This window comes from Setaria italica, chromosome IX (genome assembly GCF_000263155.2).
Source record: "Setaria italica strain Yugu1 chromosome IX, Setaria_italica_v2.0, whole genome shotgun sequence".
NCBI classification, from domain to species: domain Eukaryota; kingdom Viridiplantae; phylum Streptophyta; class Magnoliopsida; order Poales; family Poaceae; genus Setaria; species Setaria italica.
In genome coordinates, this window is record NC_028458.1 from 36,572,307 (window position 1) to 36,597,518 (window position 25,212).

A 25,212-nucleotide genomic window follows, 5' to 3' on the forward strand; every position below is an offset into this window, starting at 1 on the left:
CCCTGCTCTCCTGAACTGTACCTTTTTTTTTAGAAACCAACTCTCCTGAACTTAACTTGTATTTCTGAACAAAACCATAATAGGTTCCATCAGGCCAGCGCCATGTGTATTTTGCATCAGATGATGATAAAAGGGAATCCCACAGTCTTTCTAGGTCTTTGATAAGCTCGAGAGGAACTTCTAGTGATGTTGAGCAACGGCTCATGAACCACACGGTTAACTTCCAGAAAATGTGGAGCAGTGAACCAGAAATTCGGAGCCGATGTAAACTAGTTGCCAAGCAGGTAATTCATCACAATCTGAATGACTGAAAAATATTTTTTTCCCAAATACCATCATGATGTTAAACAACTGTTGATGTTTATTTTAGGTTGCGGATGATGGAAGGGTGTTTAGCATCTGGAGGCCTTTGTGCCCTAATGGGTATGAAGCTAGACAAGTCAACGTGTCCCCCTAGTGTAACATTTTTTTATGCTGATGCTGAAGATACAGAGCGAATTTATTTCAGGTATATCTCAATTGGAGATGTTGCTCATGTCGGCACCCATCCACCGCAACTTGCTGCTGTCTACAAAAATGCCAATGGAAATTTTGCACTGCCTCTGGGCTACGACCTGGTCAGTATTCAAAGGACTTTTTTGTGCCAGAAGCTCTTGGTCAATGTTGAGCTTATACTAAAATAGTATAACTGTTTTGTTACTTTTATGCTAATAAATTTATTAATTTTATGGCAGTTCATTGTTACTAGTCGAGCGCACGCTCATATTTGCTTTGCGTGCAGGTTTGGAGAAACTGTGCTGAGGATTACAAGAGTCCTGTATCAATATGGCTTCCAAGGCCACCTGGCGGCTACGTAGCTCTTGGGTGCGTTGCTGTGTCCGCTTTTGAGGAGCCCCCTCTTGACTGTGCTTTCTGCGTGGATGAGAGACTCGCAGAGGCTGCCGAGTATGAGGAGCAAATCATATGGGCATCAGCAGATGCCTACCCATGGGGATGCTACATCTACCAAGTTCAGAGCAGCTCACTGCAGTTCATGGCACTTCGTGTCTCAAAAGAACAGTCTGAGCAGAGGCCCAAGAAGATAGTGGAGTCGCTTATGCAGCGAGCACCAGCGACTCCGCGACAAGAAAAGCAAACATGACGTGCATGAAAGAGGATGTACATAATACATATACGTGCGTGCAAGAAAACTCGGCTGGGGCAGAGTTGGACCAGCGTTCTCGTGCACGAAAGCTCGAAGAAAGCCGCATCTTTCAGACCGCTCTTCGTCTCTCCGTGGTCAGAGCATACACACAACCCTTTTGTCTGGGTGTAAATGTTGTAAACTACCAGTAGTAGGTTCAGGTCAAACGTTGTAAGTTGTAAATGCCAAATTTTGTAACGCTCGTCACAGTTTTTGTCCAGCCTTGGACGATTAAGCATGCTTTTTTTTTTGTGGGTGAATGATTATGAATTGTGAGGTTCTCGCTCTACATTTTGTTGCCGTCTGAATTTGCAGCTGTGCCCTTTTGCTAGGGAGTGCAGAGAGAATGGTAGAGCTGATTCAACACACAACAGTAACCTCATATGGATATGCCCACCAATCTAGTGAAAATTATTGCAACCAGTAGTCTAAAAGTTTCTGGCAACATGTTGTGCCAACCCTGGAACTTTGAAGCAACCAAACAATGCAATCTGCCATTGCGCGCACCCTCACTGCGCGCCATCACCGATCCAGGGGGTGCCACTCCCCGGGCGAGCTCCCGGTCGACCAAGATTTTTTGACAGGAGCTTGTTGGAATCTTGGAGATAAGCACGCGGCACGACGCCTGATGGACGTGCCACACCGGTGCTTGACAGTGGCGTTCGGGATCAGATCAGGCGACGGCTCGTCTCGTCTGTCGTCTCGCATGCATGCACCCACGCGCCTGCGGAGGAGCGCTTCGTCGAGGAGCCAACACGTTGCATCGCTTCCCCCCGTTCAATGCAGCAGCGAGGCAACGGCTGCCCGCGCCGCGCAGGTTTGGCACGCAAACGCCGCCGTGGGAACCGACGGGGACGGCCGGTGGTTGTGGTCCATGGCGAGGCGGACACCGGAGGGAGAAACAAAGACCGTGACTCGATCCTGTGGGGGCATGGAAAGCAGACCACTGTTGGTATCTAGATATGCGAGTCTCCAGCATGGAAATATCGGCTGCAGGGAGAGATATTTCGTGAGGTGCTTTCTCTTTTATTTCGCCGAGCGAGGACTCAGCTGGAAATTCGGTCAGCTCGACAGTTGGTTCACATCTTTCAATTTTTTTAAAAAAATTATACACAAGAACTACAAGCTGTGCATCTCCAAGATTCCTAAAACCTATACCCAGAACTAGATTTTTGGCGTGATTCTAACACTCTTGGAGATGTGCTCTAAGAGTACTTTATTTTGTTATACTCTATGTTTCAAATTATAGTTATTTTAGCTTCATCCTAAATTAAACTAAATTTATAAAAAAGATACACAAATATCTACAACAACAAACTAGTTTTATTAAACGTTCCATGAAACTTGTTTTATTAAACGTTCCATGAAATACGTTTTAATCGTGCATTTATTGTGATAGTACAGATGTTAAATACTTTTTTTTATAAAACGCACCTAAAATTTAAAACGCACTACTTGTCATCTTACTCAATAGCGAGCCATGATCATTGATCAAATAGTGAAGTCAACAGCAAGAATGTTAGACCATGGTGTACGTAAAAAAGCTTCTCTTGGCATAAGCTTCTCTTGGCATATCTTAGGTGGTTATGGTGGTTATGGTGAACCTGTCAATCAGCTCGAGTTCTCGACTTGACACTCGACTTGAAGTGCTTGTATTTTTTTGGATTATTCTTGGATTTAACTGGTCGCCTGCACTATTCTTTTACTATTCTTTCAGTAGTAATTCTTTCAGTAGTAGGCGCCTGCACTATTCTTTCAGTAGTAGGCGACGACGTGCCCGTCGAGGCGCTAATGATGGCTTCGTCAATCTCGAGGATCTGCCTGCTCAGTCTCTCGGAGGTGATCATAAGGATATGGTTGCGTGCGTGTGTTCGTAGGGGCGAGTGTGCATGCGTGTAAGAAATTGAAGCTTCTCTTTGACTTCACAATTTTTTTAAAAGAAAACAGATTTTCCATTTAAAAATTGAAACCCGTAGGGAAAGCAAGCTTCTAACTGCGGGGGTCTTTTCTTTAAAAATGACAATTCTTTTTTAAGCTAATGTTTAAAGATGAGCATGGAGTTGCACTTTATCAAATTATTACACAGGGTCCACTTGACACTTGTGATAGTCTTCTTTTTTTCCCTCGTTACTTCAATGAAAAAGTCTTTTTTTAAAAATAGAAAAATGAAGTGGACGCAACAGAGGAGACAAGTGAATAGTCGGTGTGCGCAACAAGAGCCACAAACACAGACCGGAAGACGGGGCCCCAAAGGTCACCGGAGCCGGGGCCCGCGGGCCAAACCTGGCAACAGAAAAGCGCGCAAGAAACCAAAAGCCTAGGGCGAGAGCAGGCGAGCAGCTCGGGCCCGCCGTCCGGAAACATGGGGTGGAGGTGGCGCGGCGACGGGCGGGGCGCGGATAAGGCCGCCATGGCAGCCACGCGTTTGCTCTTGGTGGCCGCGCGCGGCCGCGTCACCACCAGCTCATCGCCTCACGCCGCGGCACAAGACCACAAAGTAATCCTAGGGATCCGAGGAGCTCCCCGTGCTGTAGGGCCTTGGAGCCTCATGCATGTGTTGCAGGAGAGCGTGACTATAGTCCGTGTAGGATTTGTCGGGTGTTGGTTTGTTAAACATCATCATCATCATATTGACCATCAGTAAGAATCATCTACGTGTGGCTGTACAAGGCTCTGTCAGTAGTTTTCTTTGTTTAATGGTCAGTTGATCACGTTGACCTGTACAAGGCTCCGTGTAGGATTTGTCAGCCTATTTTTACTGTAACCATCTGATAAAAACGAGCAGCTGAGAAAACGAACGCATGTGTTTTCTCCCCCAAAAGAAAAAGAAAAAACCACCCGTTCGCATATTCGCATGTGTGAACAGCTGTAAACTATAGTGGAATAGCATTCGAACAGGACAAATCCGGAGAAAGGACGGGCATGATGGCAGCAGCACCGTAGGAGGTTTGCTGGTAGGTCGTTTACGTCCGCGTGTGTGCTGACTCACTCGCGTCTAGGCTCGTTGCCCCCGATTCCCCGAAGGCGCAAGCCTCCAAACCGACCGCGCACCAAGGCTGGAGTGGCTGTCCATCTTTACACGCGTTCTCCGTCTCGTCTACCAAGTCCGGACCTCACCGTGCTCCAAGGCCTTCTCCATCCACATTTCACCATTCCTACTGTTATTTTGATTTTTGAGTAAAACAGAAAATGCACTGAACGCGTCAAAAAAGGAAAATAAAATGGAAATACGGCAAGTTGCACGAGGGATTCATCCGGGGCCATGAATCCTCCCATTGGTCGCGTGCCATGCCAAAAGCACAAGACAGGGTCCGCAACCACCTTTGCCTTGGACCGGCCCCCGCGCAGCCCGGCAGGACCCGGGCCGCACTGCCAGCCTCACGGGGGCGATGGGCCTGAGCGCGGTTTGAACACGTCAACCCGCGCGCCACGCCAGGCGGATAATACTTTTCTTATCCGTTGCCAAGCCTTTCTCCTCGCAGCCTGGGAGCCAAGTGAAAGAAGCGCCGACGTGGCGCGCCTGCCCGTCCACGCGCTGCAGTACTAGCACGCATCTGGATCTCCGATAGCGTCGTGGATCTCGTGCTACACTAATCACACTCCCTAATCCGCTTGTGGCTGGGTGAGCACAACGCTGGTTTAGCTCAGCAGCTTGTCGCCCGCCACGTCAGGCATGGTACTGTACGGGTCGTGTATTCTGATACTGCCGTATTATACATGCGAGTACGCGATCGATAAGTGTTTAAGCAGGGCAGGAGCATTTATCTGTTGCCTAATGAGACAAATTAAATGAATAATTTGGATAAGACCACCAGCGCCGCCCATCAGGCATCAGCAGCAGCAGGCAACGGAACGGATAGATAGGCTGATGCAATCTTCAGTCTCCAACTAGCTCGCGTCCATTTTATATTTAGTCCTAATCCTGATCGCTGATCATTCTATTAGCGATAAGCACCCGTGCCATCCGTCGCCGTCAAGGCACCGCCGGCGATTCCTCTATAAATACAGAGCCCAACCCACGCCGAGCCTCTCCTCCCATTTCCCCCATCCCATTTGCCCAGCCTTTGCAAACGAGTTGAAATCAAATCATCTTGTTCAAATCCTCCCCTTCCTCTTCCTCTCTCGCCAAGCGCAAGCACCTCTCTTCCTCTCTTGCAGCCTTGCTGATTTGTTGGTCGGTTCGTCCCTGATCCAAAAGGCAGAACCATGGCGCTCACGCTGCGTTCCACCACGTCCTTCCTGTCGCCTGTCGACCCCAATTCCAAGCTCCTCCACAAGCCGGGCGCCGACGACGCGCCGCCGAGCTGCGCCGCCGTGCCGGCCCCGTCCCACGCCGCCGCGCCGAGCCGCAGGCTGCGCCTCGTCAGGGCGGCCGCGGCGGCGGCGCCCGCGCCGGCGATGGACCGCGCGCCGGCCGAGGCCGCCGAGCTGCTGCACGGCGGCGCAGCGGGCCAGGACCACGGGCGGCCCCGCGGCGGGGTCCCTGTGTACGTGATGCTGCCGCTGGACACGGTGGGGCCCGGCGGCCAGCTGTCGCGGCAGCGCGCGGTGGCGGCGAGTCTGATGGCGCTGCGGGGCGCCGGGGTGGAGGGCGTCATGGTGGACGTCTGGTGGGGCGTCGTGGAGCGGGAGGGACCCGGGCGCTACGACTGGGAGGCCTACGCCGAGCTCGTGCGCATGGTGGAGCGCGCCGGCCTGCGGCTCCAGGCCGTCATGTCCTTCCACCAGTGCGGCGGCAACGTCGGCGACACCTGCAAGTAAGCCATCTCCATCCCATTAGCCCTGTGCTCTCGTAGCGGTAGCAATCCCGCAGATCAATTAGCTACTGTCTTTCATCAAAAAGATAAATTGGCTACTAGATTTGTGGGAACTGAACTCATGATGCTTCAGACAGTTCAGAGTTCAGACTCCAGTGCGAAACGGGATTCACTGCGTTCTTTCAGTTTTTTTAGGAGCCAATTGATGTGCGTAGCTTCAAGGGGGTGTCCACAAAATTAGGCTAACAAGTTAGGCCCACACGGGGGTTACTAGGTTAATCCTCCACTAAACTAGACGATTAGAGCCCTTAATCAAAACTTGCCCCCTTTTTTTTCCTTTGGTGATCCCTTCCCTTGCACGCAAGGGCTTGGTATGGCTCGGCCGGCAAGCAATCAGTTTTGTCCAAGTGCTTCTTTCTGTCTTGAGAAGGCAAGCACAAGTGGCAAAAGAAAGGTTAAAGCCTTAAAGGTGTGAGATGAATAGATGATTGAGTAGTTACTAACAGAGCAGAGATGTTGCTACCACTGGAATTGAAGGGAAAAGATCCATAGATTAATTCCCCAATCATCGGTTTGTACTGACCGTTAACAGCTAACCAATTGCCTGATTTGGTTGACATGATTGAGTAGTTGATAGATGCTCCTCTGATTGATGCTAGGTCTCTGGCTAAATAACTTTGAACAGTTTTATCTGTTGCTGGTACTCTTTTATTGACGTTTGTTGCTCTGACGACGTTTGCAGCATCCCCTTGCCGCCATGGGTGCTGGAGGAGATGAGCAGCAACCCGGACATCGTGTACACGGACAGGTCCGGCCGCCGGAACCCCGAGTACATCTCCCTCGGCTGCGACACGCTGCCGGTGCTCAAGGGCCGGACACCCATCCAGGTCTACGCCGACTACATGCGCAGCTTCCACGACAGGTTCCGTGACTACCTCGGCAACGTCATTGCGGTAATCATCAATTAACCTGCCCATTTCTTATTGACCACTGGATATTGCAATAGCACTTGAGCATGATGCTGTGATCTTAAGACTAAACCACCTGTGTATCGTTGTTGCAGGAGATCCAAGTGGGCATGGGGCCCTGTGGAGAGCTGAGGTATCCTTCCTACCCAGAGGCCAACGGAACATGGCGTTTCCCGGGCATCGGCGAGTTCCAGTGCTATGATAAGGTAAGAAACAATCAAACAATACAAATACACTTGATAAGTGTTAGTCTTTGCAATTGTCGATGGACGTTTGCTGAATTGTTGTGCGTTTTTGTCGGTGCAGTACATGCGGGCGTCGCTCGAAGCAGCGGCGGTGGCGGCGGGGCACGAGGAGTGGGGCAGGGGCGGGCCGCACGACGCCGGCGAGTACAAGCAGATGCCCGAGGAGACGGGCTTCTTCCGGCGCGACGGCACGTGGAGCACTGAGTACGGCCAGTTCTTCCTGGAGTGGTACTCCGGCATGCTCCTGGAGCACGGCGACCGCGTCTTGGCCGCAGCCGATGCCGTGTTCGGCGGCACGGGCGCCACGCTCTCGGCCAAGGTCGCCGGAATCCACTGGCACTACGGGACCCGGTCGCACGCGGCGGAGCTCACGGCCGGGTACTACAACACGCGGCACCACGACGGGTACGCGCCCATCGCGCGCATGCTGGCCAAGCGCGGTGCCGTGCTCAACTTCACGTGCATGGAGATGAAGGACGAGCAGCAGCCGCAGCACGCCAGCTGCTCGCCCGAGCAGCTCGTGCAGCAGGTCAAGGCCGCTGCCAGCGCCGCCGGGGTGGAGCTCGCCGGCGAGAACGCGCTGGAGCGGTACGACGAAGCGGCGTTCTCGCAGGTGGTGTCAACGGCGCGCGGCGCGGGGCTGGCGGCGTTCACGTACCTGCGGATGAACAAGGCGCTCTTCGACGGCGACAACTGGCGGGAGTTCGTGTCCTTCGTCCGGGCCATGGCCGACGGCGGCGCGAGGCCGGCGCTGCCGCGGTGCGACACGGGGCACTCGGACCTGTACGTCGGGTTCCTCGACGCCGCCAAGGAGAGGAAAGCGCCGGAGGCCGAGGGCGCCGCCACCGCCGTGGCATTGTAGGCCAAGGGTGGTGCCCCCATGCCTGTGCGTGCGGACACACACACCGTGCTGTTGTGTATGTGTATGGTACGTGCAGCGGCGAAGGGGGGAACTGTATAGATTCAGGGGGCTTGCAGGTTGCAGAGTTTTATAGGCTGTAATCGAGCAGGTAGGTAAGCAGGCAGGCAATGTGCAGAAGCCTAGGCTGTCTTCTGTTCCTTTGTTCATTCGAAACTGTATTATAAGGAGCAGCTTCGTGACTGTACACCGTGTCGGGAATTCAGCTGAAAAGAACTTGCAATGCCAATACTACTAATTAGACTCTTTTTACGGGCTTGTGCAAATATTTTCAGAGTGACTGCAAATTTTATAGAATTCATACGAAATTCTCGCATTTCAAGAGAAAGGAGGCACATATGCCCATATCTGAACATGCGCACCTCTCTCTCTGTTGCTGATAGCCGATTTCCCTCGTGAAGCACTTGACTGGGCCAAAGCTGTAAACTTGCTGGGCTGTCTAGGTTTGATCCAGTTGGATGGAACTTCGACGCTATGAACTTGCTGGGCCGCGTGGGCTTTCTTTCGGTTGTCTTGATCGATTTTGAACTTCCCGACGCACGCACGATGACGTCCTGTCCTCCCTCCTTGCAGGATGTTGTGTTCGTTTCTCCGACTCGTAGTTGGATCCCGAGTTCGAAACGGATTCAGAACCGACCTCGCATCAAACAATGTCTGACGCCCACAATATGTATGTGCACGAAGTGGGCAGGAGGCTTTGTGGTTTACGATCACGTTTCACGACAGCTGCAGCAGACGCTAAGCCGGAGGAGCGCCATGATCCCCGCCGGAGCGTTCTACCACCCGCAGGGGCAGCCGCCTTTCGCCATCGCCATGACTGCGCCGGCAGCTTCGTACTCCGCCGCCGTCCCTATGCAGGCACTGCCGACAGCTTGGTACCACGCCACCGTCCCCATCATGCAGGGGCCGCCGCCGATGCCGCGGCCGTTCGGCGTCACCGTCCGCTCGGTGTGGGCCGACAACCTCGGCGCCGTGCGGCTTGACATGGGCTACTTCGCGGCGCACGCGCGCTGCGTCGCCGTGAAGGTCCACTACCCCGGCGTCGTCGTCCACGGCGCCGGCGGCCAGCAGGACCCCGGCGCGGAGAAGCGGTACGCCGTCGTGAAGGCGAACGTGGACGCGCTCAAGCCGCTCCAGGTCGGGCTCGCCGTCTGCACCGACGACGGGCGGGTCGCCGCCTGGGAGTTCAACCTGTCCGACTTCGACCCGGCCGCCGACCCCCACGCGGCCCAGTCCCTCCTGCACCTCCAGAGCCGCGGCCTCAACTGCCTCGAGCACCGCCTCCGTGGCATCCCCATGGAGGAGCTCGCCATGCTGCTCCGCTTCAGCGGGTTGCTGGGCAACCGGCCGGGGGTGTCGTGGGTCACGCACACCGGAGCTTACCACCTCGCGTACCTGATGAAGGTAATCAATGGTGGTAAACCACTTGCCGGCGACATGGACGGGTTCCTGGGTTCGGTGCGGAGGTCTCTTGGCGAGGACGTCTACGATGTGGCGACGATGGCCGCTGACTGCCCAGACATGCCGGTGGGGCTGGAACACATCGCGGGCAAGCTCAGGTTGCCGCCGCCGCTGTCCACGAACCCGCTCGCGGGCGCCGGCAGCGTGCTCGCTCTAGAAGCGTTCTTGAAGCTCAAACCTCAGAGGTTCCGAGATGACGTGACCAGATACAGAGGCGTCCTGCAAGGACTGCACACTATCTGAACTTCTGGAGGAACGCCAATTCACCATATAATTTTCAAATTTCTTCTTGTTTTAAGAAAAAGAAAATTTCAGGAACGTGTGCTAGTATTAATCTTGTGTTAGACAACTTTCTACTCAGTATGATATAGGGAAAGATTTGTGTTGAGCTCATTGGTCCCAAAAAATGGGATAAAATTATTAATGAACTGTAGAAGTGATGGTACATCAAATTGGACTACTCCTTTTCCAACCGTTCACTGAACATTATGGGGACTGAACAAGTAATAAAGCGCAATCCCTCGTATTGTGAAACAATTCAAAGGCATAAATGTGCGTCAAATCCACAAGCATACACGTTAGCTCTAGTACGATGGATGGACCATATCCAATATTGAAAATGTACACCATGATATCGTGAAATGGGAGCAGCTATATAGCTTGGGGAATACCAGGACAACGTCATAGCGAGAAGGGCTTCGCGTAGACATCAAATGGATCGCATGCTGTCAGCTGTGGCTCCTGCAGCACACAAAGCAAACAGCTACCAATTGAAATACTGATGAAAAGTCGGAATAAACCAAAGCCAAGTATAATGCCAAAAAAATTACCTGTTTCAGACCACCAGTAGAAAGGCTCCCTCCCGTCAGAAGCATTGTAATTAGTGATGTGACGGCACCACCACCAACACCTGCCGAGTCACCTGTATTGCGTATTGTCGAACGCATGGAGTTCAAAATACTACCGTAGGTGGTACCCTGGCCCCGTTCAATAGCTTGGATGAAGCAGAATGTCATTGCGCCGGTTGAAGTGATCTTTGACAAAGCCTGATCACAACAGTTCCAATTGAATCAAATACTAAGAACGACATGTCAGAGGAAAAAAAACTTGATCAAACAAATAATAAACAAGAAACTGCATTAAAAAATGATCTGGCAACGGAACTCGACCAGAGACTATCTCCTAACAGAACAGACAACCTTACAATTGCAATTCTAAAAAGCACATAAATATTACTGCAATAATTTGTAGAGAATGAGCAAATCTAGAACTTACAGAAGTATCTGCAGAGGTCTGATCATCGTCACAACCACTAAATGAAATAGCCTCCCCACCACTAGTGCCTTTCCAGACACCAGATCGTGGCCGGTGATCTTCCCATACATATTGCCCACTCCTGTAATATCAATATAGCTAAGTCACCTTAGCTGAAGAGCTCTACCATAACCACTCTTTTTATAGATGTATGCTTGTAAGCTACACTTAAGGAAAGAAACATAAGGCTACAATCAACCTAATAAAAATCACATCACTAAGTCTAAGCCAGATAAACTTTTACAAATGCAGGGATAAATTTAGCAGAACAAATTATTGCAATGATGTGCAGCCAAGGTATCTACAATAAAAAATGATATCACAACTGTTGCAAACAAATGGCGGTCACATAGCACACCATTCCCAGGTCGTTGGCAACTCATGGAAGTAATAAGAGGTATACTAGCAGGGATACAGTTGGCTTAGAATTTTAGCTCATTGGTACTTTGTTATTCGTCCAGATTGTATTTCCATAAAATGATATAAGATGATTCTAAACATAACAAGACCAATGTGAAATTCGCATTAGGTTCAGAGATAGGTAGCAGTTTTTTTATGGTTTATGGGATAGGTAGCAATTTCTTTTATGGGACATTTCTTGCAGTGTTAATTTCAGATACCAGAAGATAAAAAGATTCACATTACGTTCAGGAACAGCTCTTCATCTGCCAAGAATAAGAGAGATAAAACATAAAAGACCAAATGACCATGAGTAACATAAATTAACCTGTTCATTCTGCAGAGGAAAGGCAAATCAAGCGCAGTCCCACTATGACAAGCATCAATGAGTGCATGAAGTTTAACTCCATGAGGAAGTGGTCTAACAAGTGCTGCATTTATCTCATCGTCGACGATCATTCCTTGTGTCTCAAAATCCAATGGGCAGAGCGTTTCATCAAACCCATCAACCTCATCCCCACTGTAGTTTCTTTGTTGTGCTCCATGCCCAGAATAATGGAACACCAATGAGTCTCCAGGCTGACAACCTTGAACAAGCCAATACATGGCCATCCTTATGTTATGCTTTGTTGGGATTTTGTAGGGGTCGGTTTGTTCTTCTGCAAGAATGTAACCAAATGTGTTTGATTTTTTTGAGAGTTCGAGAGTAGAAGCACAGTACACATTATCAGAAAACTTACACTAAGTACCTAAAATTTCTAATCAAAACTCAAATCCATCAGGCCATCTAAACTGTACCTAGTATAAAAGTGCCTCTACATGTGGCACCACAGTTTTAACATCAATCAAAAAGAGAGAAAAAAATAAGGAAACAAGCTCTAAGGTACGATTTGCACTTCAATTGGTATAAAACGTGGACAATCTCTTAACTCAAGTTGAGCAGAATGCTCGCAAGGAGCTAAAAACATGCAAATGCAAAGCCATGGGCAGACAGAAAAGATGGTAAGCTATAGTTGTGTTAGCATTGTAAACTGGCACAGACAAATATATTGAATATAGAAAACATTCAAAAGCAAGTTGCATGTCCGAAAGTCCCAATAGTGGAATTGTATTTATTCTTCTTTTTTTAGAAAAAAAGTTAATTCCAGTATTTGGAAGGACGAGCAGTACAAAAGCCTTAACTTTTCTTTACAGAAACTTGCAGGACACGTGATTTATATAACCACCCTAAACGGTCTGAACTTTCTGTGACTCTGCAGTTCACATTTGAGAATCATTATGTGAAATCAAAGCGAGAAAACAAAAATTCCTGACTTGGAGAAATTAGCGGAAACCAAAATCTTCTGATTGTCTCAACCTGAACAAGATCTTCGATCATTCAAAATGGCAAGGCAAGCACATATTCAGATGTTTGTTTGTTTGTTTCAAATGGCTTGAAGCAAAACAATTAGGTCAGACAGGTGACATTGACAAATATATCCCATAAAATCGGAAGAAACATTAACTCATTCAATCCTCTTTCATCGACCCTAATGTATAGTGATATCAATTTCCTACAATTTTCCAATAAGCCAAGAATAAGAATAACTGGAACGAATAAAGGTACCCAACCGTAAAGCCTTCTCCAATCATCATATTCCACCGTATCTGCCCTTAGCAAATCAATCGCGTCACACGACGAACCACATATAAAGAGGATCTGATGCTAACATAAAGTTGACCCGAAATTGCGGACAGCCAATTCGATCGATTCCCTAGGAGGTTGGTCAAAGCAGCAATGGAGAATGGAGGTGCCGGGTTACCGACCGTTTAGCATGATGATGGAGTCGTCGGGGAAGTTGAAGCGCGTCATGAGCAGGTGGCGCATGCACTTGGCGTCGTTGATGCAGCCCTTGAGCTCGTGCCGCGAGTACCGGTACGAGATCCCGCACACGACGGCGCGCTTCCGCCCGTGCGCTGGCGGCGGGGGCGGACCCCACCCCGGCGCCGGCTGCACCGCGCCGCGGCTGGGCTCGGCGTGGGGCGCGGGGGCGACGTGCGTGACGGCCCCGCAGATGGCGCAGCGGATGCTGGGCGCCCCGTGTGGCAGCTGCAGCGGGGTGCGGCAACCCGAGCAGTCGATCAGCATCATCATCCCGCCCGCCGATCTCGGAGCCGCGTTGCCCGTGTCTGCCGGCGGCGGGGACGCGACAAGAGGAGGCGGATCGCCGGGAGAGGTGGATTGGTTGGTTGGTGCGGTCGTTTGCTGCTAGTGGGTTCGGTTTCCGCGTGGCTCGTCTTCTTGTCTCGATGGGAAAAGCACCGCGCCAATGGCCCAAAGACCTCGCGCCTGCGCGTTTTCCTTTCCTTCCGCGTGAAGGATGACGACGGCGTCGCTCACGGGCCCAGTACCGGGCCAGAGATCGGTTCAGGTCTCGACGGTTTAAAATGGGTGTGTTTGGACGAAAGCAGGCGTTGCATCATGCTGCGGGTGCTACGGATAAGTACGATTTAGGACCTGTTTGTTCTAGCCTTCTAACAATTTTAATTTTAAAAAGATTTAAACCGACTAAAGGATGTTTAATTCAACTGATTAAAAATGACTAAAGATAATAAATAATATGACAAAAGGACTATGTTGCCCTCCCCGGTTGCCCCTAGTGCTTCTTTGCTACTATCCACACATTCTTCCACGGTGCCCAAGCGCAGCTCACCGATGAAGGGAGTAAGGAGGGGCCGCTCATCTCCAATGAGGAGCTCTTGCCCCACTCATGGATAGGAGAAGAGCGGCGCATGGCTTGAAGAGATGGAGCCGCGCCACGGAGCTCCTTCTTGCCGTGCTCAAGCTTCCTGCCCCGAAGCTCCTCCCTGCCGTGCTCTAGCTCCCCGTCCTCCTCCGCGCCGGTGGAGGGAGGTAGGAGAGGGGCGGCGTGGCCCATCGGAGGAGGGAGGCAGGGAGGATGGGCGGCCCCCTGGCGGAGGGAGGTAGGGGAGCACGACCCGCGCCCTCGCCGGTGGAGGGAGGGAGGAGAGGGGCGGCCCGTCGGTGAAGGGAGGTGGGGGAGGATGAAGTGCGCTCGCCGGAGGAGGGGGTGAGGGAGATGAGGGCGCCAACGGAGGAAGGCAGGGGAGGACAGCGTGCGCCCGCCAGCGGAGGGAGGCAGGGGATAGCGGCGCGGCTGGCCGTCGGAGGGGGCACAGAGGAGAAATCGGGCGGATTCATCATGGGGGCGGTGGACCGGCGACTTGGGTGCGGCGGACCGGCGGGGGAGGGTGCGGGCGGCGGTGGTTGGGCGCGGCCACCGGCATGGAGGACGGATCTAGCGGCGGCGGGGTTGGGGTGGACGGGTCTGGCAGCGAGGGTGCGAGCGGTCGGGACGCGGGTGCGGGGGCAGGGGGCGTCCACAACCAATTTTAGTCGCTTTTAGGAGGGGGTGAGGGGACTAAAGAGTTTTGGGCCTCGTAAAGTTTTTAGTCCCCCTTTAGTCATAGTGTTTGGCTCTTTAGTCCTCTTTTAGTCACTTTTTAGAAGAAAATTTTAGGAGGTGGGAACCAAACACCCCCTTAATCAATTTGCTTGAACCATATAGTTCGCTTCTCTCTTAGAGCATCTCCAGGAGTCTAAGGACTCGTTTGGCAAGGCTTCGACTTCTCCTAAAATAGCACCGGCTTTGACTTCTCTGGTGGAGCTAAAGTCGTTTTGAAAAATATTTGGCAAACCGGCTCCACCCTATTTTTTCTTAATGCCGGAAGATGTTAAATGTCTAGTGTGCCCCTGATTATCTTAATTGATTGTAAAAATATATTTTGGTGCACTGAGTTTTGGAGGCACCGCCACGAGTTTGGTACATTAAATTTTGGAGGCAATAGTCACAAATTTGATGCACTGAATACTGGAGGCTCACAACGGCTACACTCTAAGGAGGCACAAATCCCATGCGCACAACACACACTCTTCTCGCCAAAAGGCAGACAAGCCTCAATAACTACTTTAAGCGCAATCGCGCTCTCTTTTTTTATCGCAATGCCGACTACTTATGTCTTCTCTTAGTCATTGATAAATTCCTTGAGCAGAACACGCCTTAGGCGGTCTTCTGGACTAAACGCTAGCACGCATACACGAGACATAAAGATCTCAATCGTGCAAACAGCAGAGCCAGTACGCATACACGGGACACAAAGATCTCGCACATGCAATGGCAATGGCTAAAACAGGGACTGAAAGCCTAAACGTAACAGGCTAACTACTCGGAAGAAATATGGACAAAACAAGAGCATGACACACAACATTAAAATTACATTTATCACTAAATAAAATTTTAGTAGTGCCAAATTCTACAAAAATGTTACGTAATGTATGCATTTCTTTTTCCAGGTCAAGCTTCGGCGATGACTCTCCAGGACGCTCAGCGTACCTATACTAGCTTTGCTAGCTCTCAAACTCGGGGGCTAAAGCACCAATTATTACTCGAAATATCTCCAGTAGTTGCGCTAGCTCTCAAACTCGGGGCTAAGCGCTAATAACTACTCGACGTGGCTCCTACAGCTCACCTGGCGCATAAGCTCGGGGGCTGGACGCCGCAAAACTACTCGGATGATGACTTGTGTGAAGACTAAAGATCCTTGGATTGATTAATTAATCATTCCAAGGCTCAGGGGCTGATAAGCTACACCTAAGATTTTCTCAAGATGAAAGAAGAAGATTCAACATTTTATTGACCCTCAGCCTGATTCTTCGATTCAACCTAAGGCTTGGAGGCTGCTCCATATGGAGTGCGACTTTCGTCGCAGCTCCATATCACGTTCCTAAGATGAAAATTACAAAATCAAGACAATCAAGGGTTTGAGCACACCATAGTCTCATGCAGCTTTGAGTAATTTTGAAGATTCAGCCAGACAAAGTACTCGAAGAGCACCAAAACTACTCGGCGAGAATTTGCAAATTACTTGAGGACTGCTGCATTCGACTATGAAGTGCTCGGGGACTTATCGGGGATAGATCCCCAATATCCGTAAGGAAGGAAGCAGATGGACTCCTACTAGAATTCCTTTGTAATCCTACTAGGACTCGTACCATGTAATCCTACTAGGACTTCTCCTTATAACCAACTAGTAATCCTACCCCCTGAGTATATAAAGGGGGCCAGGGGTACCTAGATCGGTAGCTTGAGCTTAGACCAACAAAGCTCAGGATCATCAATCAATACAATCAACCAACACACAGGATGTAGAGTATCACGCGACATAAGCTGCTCGAACATGTATAAATCATGTGTTTAAGTTCACCTTCAAGTTCATGGTCTTCGACAACGCCCTCAGCAAGGTGAGCTACGTCCAAAGACGCAACTGTTGTCGACCCCAGCGAATGCCCGGCCAGGCTTTCGCCAAAGACCCCCAAAACCAACTTCGCATAGCAGACCGCCGAGGCTTGGATGATAGCCAAAGCGACGGGATGGCAGTGAGTATCCACGGTGACGACGATGAGGAACATCCACAGGGGTATAGTAGAAAGGGGTCACCATCACGACGACCGAAAAACAACCATGGAGCAACCAAGAAGCGACCAAGCGACCTAACGGAAAGCAGACAGGCTTGCCTGAGGAGCCTACGCCGGCGAGAAAATGTGACATAGGAGAGATCGGAGCGCAACTTGGTTGTGGTGGGGTGAGGAGCACTACAAAAGAGCTTTACATGTAGAGACACTATTTTTGTCTTGTAGAGATATTTTATGCTATCCCTATAGAGGAATAGAGTCATTTTTCAATATGTCATAGAGGTGACACTACAGATAGTCTTTGAACAAAGAGATATTTTTATAAGCGTCCCTATATTTTCTAAGACAACTTGTATTGGCACAATATTATGTCTCTATCCCCTACATGAACTAGAAATATATTGCAAAAATATGTTAATTTTGGAGTGATGGATCTTTAAACTCACGACCTCATACAATACTCCACCTACTAGCTAACTCAACCTCACACCAATTGTTCCATATTTACTTCGTATAATTCTTATGAGTATGCCTCAATAGTTTAAATAGTGTCTCAAGATATTATAGTGAATATCTCAAACTATGTCTCTATGGGGTAAGGTCAATTTTTTATGTTTCTAAAATTTATCCCTAATATTCTATATTGGCATTTTAAAAATGACTTAAAAAATGTCCCTATGGTTGAAAATGCCTCAAATAGTGTCTCAAGATATATGACACTCTCTAAAGTGCTATAAAAAGTGTCTTCATAATATGTTAAGACATATTCATAAGGACCAATCATAAAATGTCTATATAAAAGTGTCTCTACTTGAGGTTTATGTTGTAGTGGAGGAGCGCGACCTGGGGAGGAGAGGGCGAGGTGGAGGGATGGGAGGGAGAGGAGCCTGTAGGGGTGCGGTGGTGGAGAAAGGAGCGACCTTGCAACCTAGCTGACGTTGTAGGGGTGCCAGCGAAGGACCGCACCATGGGAGCATCTTTCACGTGTCCATGCTATCGTTGTCCAGTAGCCCGACAAGCCAGAACAGCCCCAACGACGCCCCACTAGCATGGCCGCCGCCGCCTCCCCTAAGCCAGAGGCCCTGCGTCTGCACGCCCGCATCGCCGGCGCTGGCCACGGGCCCGCCTGGCACGGGCAACCCGAGGCTAAGGTCAAACAACCCCGCGCTGCAGCCCTCCAGCGTCGGCGCCGTGGGGCCAACGAGCAGTGCGCTGTGGCGCCGAGCACAAACAACGAGCCGAGGAGGTCGCCTGCCTGCGACGACGACAAGGACGATATCGGAGGGCCACCCACACGAGGGCCGGGGGGGGAGGGGCGAGGGCGAAAGCAGGTCTACCATGGCCCACACATGGTTTTTCTTCCTGAGGGGTTGGTTCTGTGCTGTTGATTTCAATTTTCTCTGATTTTAGATCTAATCCACGCATGAACACTTGACGATTTTCTCTAATTCCTGCATGCCGGGAGCTTGTTCGACACGGTTTTGAAATCCTAGCACCGGTTTTGCGTGGTTTTGACGTAGCAAAGTCAACAAACAACAGAATCAGTCCCTAGATTAGGATCGTGTTTGTGTAATGCTACAAACAATAAAAGAATATGATTCATTCATATGAGAAGTGTACAACATGTCAAAATGAATTAAAGTTAACTCATGAGATTCCAAATCAATAGTATATAATCATCTGCAAGCAAAGAAAGAACTATGTGTAGCTTTTATCTGTATTTTATTGATTTTTAAAATTGTGTTATGTATTTTATTCCTAATGAGTTGAAAAAATGAAGTTATAGAATGGGCACTCTCTCTTAACACATTTTTGAAATGGTTGTAAAAATATACACAAGCTGCTTTCACAGCTACACACAAATTGAATAGTAATAATAATTTTGATTGAGATAATAGTAGGGAACTGAGTTCTACTTAGGCCATCCCAATGGGAGTTTTATAGGGATTTCACCCTAATTAAATGAGATGTCACATAAGCTAAAGTGGTGATGGGGCAGAAAATTCATGAGAAAGATGGGAGGAGTTTCATCGGGATGAAACTGCTGCTCATTGTTTCTAGCATGTTGGAAACCGTATGAAATTAAACTCCCATTGAAAGGTGACGGGGCGGGGGGCCAAAATGGCTGGTGGCCACCACTGCACACCGCAAGCGCTAGGGCTTGGCTCGGTTGACAGCAAGACGAAGAAACACTATAAAAAAATTGTAAGCGCATCCTAATTTTTTTTTAAGGATGTCCAAAAGGTCACCCGCTCCTACAAAAGGAGCGGGTTATTGTAGGTTCCGACCCACTTTTAGAGAAGAATTTGCAGGACCGGGCCATGGGGTGAGCCGCCCCTTGAAATAAGGTTATTTCCAAGGGCGAACGATCGGGTGACCTGCCTCTAAAAAGATCATTTTTAGGGACGGGTCACACCATTGTCCGCCCTGGAACCAAAAAAATGATTTCTAGAAGCGGGTGATGGCATTGCCGACTCCTAGAAATGGTCCCACGCAATAAATTCATAACCTTTCATATGATCTCGGATGAGGACATATTTTATATCAAAATTGTAGAGCTCGATGAGGCATAAAACTTTGCGGTTGGTAACTTTTTCATTTAAGATCATTTAATAGTTCAAAAATCAATATAAATTATCTAATTTTGAAATCTAAATTTTTTGAATTTTTCAAACAACCTCGGATGTGGAGCAACTCTATATCAAAGTTGTAGTGGTAAATAAGATCTAAAATGTTATAGTTCATGCATTTTTCATTTAAGGTGGTTTAGGATCACAAGATCATTTAGGCATTAGTTGTACCCTACACGACTATGACTATGGATATGAGATAGTGTATTTATATATACACTATATATACTATTTACCATATTATACGTGCAGATCTAAGATACCCACGATTGAAGTGTTGTACTCTGTAGTATATGTGTTGTACTCTATAGTATGAATGTAATATATGTGAAAGTGAATGCAATTTGAACATATGTATTGCGATTATGATATTTTGACCATTTGAAAAAAATACTTGAGATATGTGAAATATATCTTGTGTGAGTGTGCGTCATCCGGTCTTAGAAATGATTTTTAGGGGTGGGTCATGGCATCATCCACTTCTAGAAATCATTTTTAGAGTTAGTACAAAAGAATGGCGTACCTCATAGAGTTACAAGTGATCATGGTGTGCTGGAGAGGAGGGTAAGCACGAGGCCTAAGGTAAGCGGTTCAAATTAACCCCGGTAAATCGCAAGTGTGCAGATTTCGTCCAAAAATTTTACCACCATATCAATAGCATTAGGGGTTGTTCGTGGTAGCTAGTTGGATGGGATAACTTTTTATTTTTATTTTTCTGTTTTCGATTTTTTTATTTTTGGAAATTGATTTTTTGGGGCGGGTCATAGCGTCGCATGTGCCTAGAAACCAATTTCTATATGCGGGAGACGTCATCATCCCGTCCTGAAAATAGTTTTATAGGAACGTATATGTTACCAACTCTTGCAAATGACGTTTCAACCAGCCTTGCTCTCGCCCCTGCAAATGACGTTTCAACCAGCCTTGCCAACCTGTTTCGTAGTAGTGAAAATGGAGTGCATAGTAGAAAGGTGAATTCTCGAGTGTGGCACAATATCAAAGGTGCCTAGTTTGATTGAAAAAATCGGACCGACGTAGATAGGATTGGTGAAAGATGCTGGCAAAGAAAAATTGGCAAAAAGCACTTAACAACGTTGGTGACGTTATGCATATAAATTATAATAGCCCCCGAAATAGAGACTACTTGTGCTAGGCCGGAAACCGAAACCGGAACGTACTCAACGACTCGAGAAAACGAAATAGGATCGAGATCAGGCAACCTTCGCAACAAAAAGAAGAGGGAGAGACGCCGGGTACGCAGCGTATCAAACCGAAACCTAGCTGCGTACATTGATTCCGCAGATACCTCGCCGTTTCCGCCTGACTAGTCACTACTCCAACATCGAGCCTACGCCGATGGCTGCTGATCAGCGTTTCTGCACCGCCGCCGCAGAAGTCGAGGTTGGCAGCCGCTCCAACGACATCGGTGATGGAACGCGGCGTTCAGTCATCGATCCTCCTCCGTGCAGCACAGCCAGACGCCTGTGCTGCCACCTCCTGGTGCCGTTCCTCGTGCTCACGCTGTTCTGGCTTTTTGGAGCTGCACCGACCAGCCATGGCTGACTGTTTCCGGGATCTCTCTCATGTGTTCCTACCTGCACTTTTGGATCATCTCACTGTCCCATGCCATGGGTGTGGCTGATCTCTTCAAACGGGTCTTCTACACCATGCTGCTGGCCTTCCTCGTGAACTACGCCGTAACGCCGTTCTCCGGGATGGTAGCCCTCTACTTCACCACCGTGCACACCGCCAATTTACTAGGACTAGAGTCTGCGGCGCGCCGGAGGCGCGCCAATCTTCTGACCAGTTATGTAAAACTTTCATTAAAAAGATTGATGTTCAACGAACTACAATGTACAACAATACCGTTAACACTTAACACAGCAAGCTAACAGAATCCAAAACGTGTACAAAGCATCTCAAATTACATGGCATCTCTCTTTAGTGGCTACCTAAAAGGTCACGGGATGATCAGCTCACAAAATATAAGGATGATCAACTATGAGTACAGGACAAATGTGCTGCGACTATTGGCCACTAGAATGTGCAACTTTGTGTATCCAACTCATGCTGCGAAGGGATCCAAATTGCAGGGTCTGGACTGGTTCTCCGAGTCAAGATCCGGATTCACAGAATCTGTTGGCTAGACCAGATTGTGTGCCTGGAATGCTAATGGCCTCACCAAGTAGCATATACTGATTGTTACATAACAAAAAAATCAAATTTATTACCACGAGAGCTGAATGTTTAATGAAACACTCACCTTTCAGGTTGCTCATTATTCACACTATGTACAGACTTCCCAAAATAGTTCCCTTGAGTGCGATCAGGAGATCGAGAACAAACAACATTAGCCATGGGCATGATGTACATCGAAGAAATAAAAACATACTGCAGAATCAATATATGAACAACAAAAATTCTATTCAAGTTTATCTAACATCTGCACCATACCTCATGCCCAATGCTACTTCATAAATCTTGAAATTTCTGTAAAGCAACCTCGATGCTGTGAAGCCCCATGCATTGCCTACGTAAATAACATGCACAATCAATTTGGATCTTTGAGGCAACTGGAAATTGCAATATTTGTAACAGAGTTACCTACTTTTCTGAAGTTAATATCTCAATAATTTCACCCTTCAACAGCAAAGCTTTCTTCAGACTTCAGGTAACATCATTAAGGCACAAAACAACAAATGTCATGATTTTGATAGAAACTGGAGATCAAATATATGCAATTTATTTTAACTTAGTTAACGGATATTTCATCCAGTTGGGGAATAAAACTGTTGTTACGCTTCTCAACCTCAAGGCAATCTTTCAACTCATATATGATCCTTGCCATATTCCGGAGTTCAAACCGGTAAGCACTGATTTTACTTTCCAAGAAATTAAGTTTCTCTGCATAAATAAAACGTGAGACTTAGTGAAAAATAGAAGATGAAAATGATCCACTAATACATATGAAAATCACAAATTGATCATGCAAGACTACAAGAAGCTGACACACCTACAAAATCTTTCTGAATCACAGTAACCCTTTGGACCTTATCCTTCCAAGTCACAAACTGAAATAACAGTGAAAGGGACAATAATGCATAAAGAATACACATCAGAGAAGCATGGAAATATAATAATCAAAATGAAGTTGCCAGATGATGGGAGAATGCAAGTGCCAGGTGTGATCATAATCGTATCTACACTTTCCTTCTCACCAACCAGACAATGCACATCACCTAGTACTTGTTTCACTGCTGGAACTTCCTTTTCTACCAAATTAAATAAAACAAGATGAGAACTCAACTTCTCTGAAATTACCGCAATCTATTTATCCTTCATCTGGATTATCCATTGCATAGACAAGTAGAGTCCTGCCTATGAACATGGTACATGGGGCAAATGTCAGTTTGTTTCCATGTCTGAAAAGAGAAGTTGAGGCCTGCCATATGACAGGTAGCAGGAAAAAAAAACTTCAATACCAAGGTTGTCAAGTATAGTCCAAACCTTTCTACCCGTAGAAGCTTAACAAAAGAACAGGAACATCAGTGCCCACACTAAAATTCCAACAGTTATCAAGGCGTGGAAAGTTTGTTAGACCAGTATGTTTAACAAATAAAAAATGACAAAGCCTTCCTCAAGTAGTAGATCCAGGATACAGACCCTGTGTGACCTAAACAACGGGGTTTCCTATCAAGTTTGATGTGTCACTGAAGAAGTATTAACTTCCACAAATTTTTTGATGCCTAAACTATAGCCCACACTTACTCTCACACCCACCACATCATCCATTGATGGCCAACAATGTTCACTAAAGCCTGCAAACTTTATTTATCAGCCTCAATTTATCCACATCACAAGTATCTACCAATAGAATTTTGAACCAAATAGAAGCTCAACATTGCAACACTAATCAGTTAGTTTCAAACTTTCCTTAAATAATGTAGAACTACTATGTATAACGTGTGCACAATTTTGGTAGACGAACCCCACCTCTCTAAACGAATTCTAGGCCATGTTGGTTTGCAGTACTGCTTGCTCTCCGCATCGAACACCCAAATAATGCAGATTAATGATAACCAGGGTCAAATCTCACCCATCCAAGCGTCACTTGCCATGGAGAGAAGCAAACAGAAGCTAACCTTGGTGGTGACGTCCTGGTGCACGGAGGCGAAGAGGCCTCGAATCCCAAGAGGTCGGGAACCAGCAGCAGGTTGTGCAGCTCCCACTCATTAATGGCGATGGGGAGGCCCCTGCTGAAGATAGTGAGGACCTCAGCAGCGGTGGCGGTGCGTCGGCACGCAGGATGATCGTTGATGCCGGGGCTGGCCGACGCAAGTGGCCACTGCTGGTGGAATGCGTGTATGCCAGCGTCTAGGGTTCGGCAGGGCTGGGTCGTGAGGAAGCATAGGCAGCGAGGACGTTCGCAGGGTTGAGCAGTGGGGAGATGGAAAGCAGGAGGGAGGGAGGACGAATGGAAGACGGGGGGCAGCCGTGGCGGCCGCCGGGGTCCGGGGAGGGAGAAAGAGGAAAGGGAGGGGGCGGCTCGGGGTCGGGCACGTGGTGCGGCACAAGGGTGGAGGGGGTTTCCGGAACAACGAGCAGGGGAGGAAGGACGGGAGAGTGGCGGTGGCGCCGTAAGGCTTGAGCGGCGGCGGCGGCGCTTGGAGCGGACGTTGGGCGAAGGAAAGAAGAGAGAGGAAGGGAAAGGGAGGAATTGGAGCTATCCGATGTCTAGGGTTTGGCCGGGGTCGGGTCGCGGGGCAGGACGACCCAGAGGGGCAGGAGGAAGGACGAGAGGGAGAGGGTGCCAGTCGCTGGAGCTGCCGGCGGCGCGGGGAAGGATAGGAGAGCGGCAGCGACGACGGGCAGCGCGGCATCGGCGGCCGTTCAGAAGAGGGAGGGGGGAGAGAGAGAGAGCGAACGAGAATGGGAGTGGGGCGGCAGGTTAGGGACGGCGACGCGGCGCAGGCATTGAGCGGCGGGGGGTTCCTTGCAAATGTTACGGCGGGCGGTTTTTTGCAAAGCAACGCGAAATCGGAATTTTCTCTTCTTGGTGCTGAAATATTTTAGAACCCATGGGGCGTGGCGCAAAGAAATCGAACGTGTTTACCGTAGCGCAAGGACCTGGGTGGATCTATGTACTATTATAGAAAAGGTGAAGGGTTTTTTTGCAAAATTGTGTGCGCCTGTGGCAGCCTCCCGAACCACACGATCGGCCGCGATCCAGCGGCCGCGAGAAAAGGGCGACGTGGCCCGCGCGGTTGGTCCCGCAGGACCCCCGGAACAGGGGGTCTTGGTACGCTATTGCATAGCACCGTCAGCGCAGTGGAAGCGACGACGCTGCTGGCATGAAATAATCTTTGGCGACCCCAGGAATAAGCCGAGGACACCCCCACCGACCTATCGTCTCCCTGTCCATCCTCTCGCTGTTGTGCGCCATGCGTGTGCTCTGGGTTGCCTTCACCTACGCCCAAGGCGACGCAGCAGCTGCCATCGTCGAGTTCTCTCTTGTGACGAGCGTGTGCCTTATTCACGTCTGGCTGCTGCATTCTGCACTCCTGTTGGGCGATTGCTTGACCACGTTGTTATCTGCTGGTGCGATGATGGTTTTCGGCCCGGTAACAGGCATAGTTGGCCATCTGTTTGGTGATCCTGGCTTCGTCTGTCTCATCTGGCTAACCGTGATGGCCATCGCTGGATGCTTGGGGTACACGGTTGGCATTTACCACCGCTACCGGCAGAGGCTTCATCATCTTGGAAGGTAAGTGCGCTTATTCTAGATAATAGAGATTAGTTGCTTTCCTAGCTAGCACGTACTTAGTGTTGCTCACACGTTTGGAAGGGCAGTTATCTAGTTGGGGGA

General features: G+C 49.0%; 4 protein-coding genes and 1 long non-coding RNA gene across 10 annotated transcripts in view; 3 read left to right on the top strand and 2 right to left on the bottom strand.

The window, feature by feature from the left end:
- LOC101761353 overlaps positions 1–1,472 on the top strand; it is a 32,413-nt gene extending 30,941 nt beyond the window's left edge. Inside the window, exons 59-62 of the mRNA XM_022829742.1 lie at positions 84–284; positions 371–423; positions 509–617; positions 782–1,472. Coding sequence (XP_022685477.1) covers positions 84–284; positions 371–423; positions 509–617; positions 782–1,141 — 723 coding nt within the window. The 3' untranslated portion in view covers positions 1,142–1,472. The remainder of the gene's footprint in view (positions 1–83; positions 285–370; positions 424–508; positions 618–781) is intronic.
- Positions 1,473–5,203: 3,731 nt separating this feature from the next.
- Positions 5,204–8,318, top strand: LOC101761744 (beta-amylase 3, chloroplastic). The gene is made up of 4 exons (XM_004983559.4): positions 5,204–5,940; positions 6,683–6,893; positions 7,004–7,114; positions 7,215–8,318. The coding sequence occupies exons 1-4, from the start codon at positions 5,390–5,392 to the stop codon at positions 8,013–8,015; spliced, it is 1,674 nt and encodes a 557-aa protein (XP_004983616.1). The 5' UTR covers positions 5,204–5,389; the 3' UTR covers positions 8,016–8,318.
- Positions 8,319–8,828: 510 nt separating this feature from the next.
- Positions 8,829–9,776, top strand: LOC101766793 (probable CCR4-associated factor 1 homolog 9). Its single transcript, XM_004986741.1, has one exon. The coding sequence runs from the start codon at positions 8,829–8,831 to the stop codon at positions 9,774–9,776; it is 948 nt and encodes a 315-aa protein (XP_004986798.1).
- Positions 9,777–9,913: 137 nt separating this feature from the next.
- On the bottom strand, positions 9,914–13,606 carry LOC101767207 (metacaspase-1). The gene is made up of 5 exons (XM_012843123.3): positions 13,053–13,606; positions 11,575–11,905; positions 10,809–10,929; positions 10,364–10,579; positions 9,914–10,274 (listed from the first exon to the last, which is right to left on the bottom strand). The coding sequence occupies exons 1-5, from the start codon at positions 13,378–13,380 to the stop codon at positions 10,215–10,217; spliced, it is 1,056 nt and encodes a 351-aa protein (XP_012698577.1). The 5' UTR covers positions 13,381–13,606; the 3' UTR covers positions 9,914–10,214.
- Positions 13,607–21,143: 7,537 nt separating this feature from the next.
- Positions 21,144–24,275, bottom strand: LOC101762440. Of its 6 annotated transcripts, XR_001163120.2 has the most exons (6): positions 23,489–24,275; positions 22,668–22,724; positions 22,360–22,417; positions 21,955–22,250; positions 21,801–21,876; positions 21,144–21,661 (listed from the first exon to the last, which is right to left on the bottom strand). It is a non-coding gene; the product is annotated as an uncharacterized LOC101762440 (long non-coding RNA). The 6 variants fall into 6 exon arrangements; XR_001163121.2 differs by lacking the exon at positions 22,668–22,724; XR_001163116.2 differs by having other exon boundaries at positions 22,360–22,724.
- Positions 24,276–25,212: the final 937 nt, after the last annotated feature.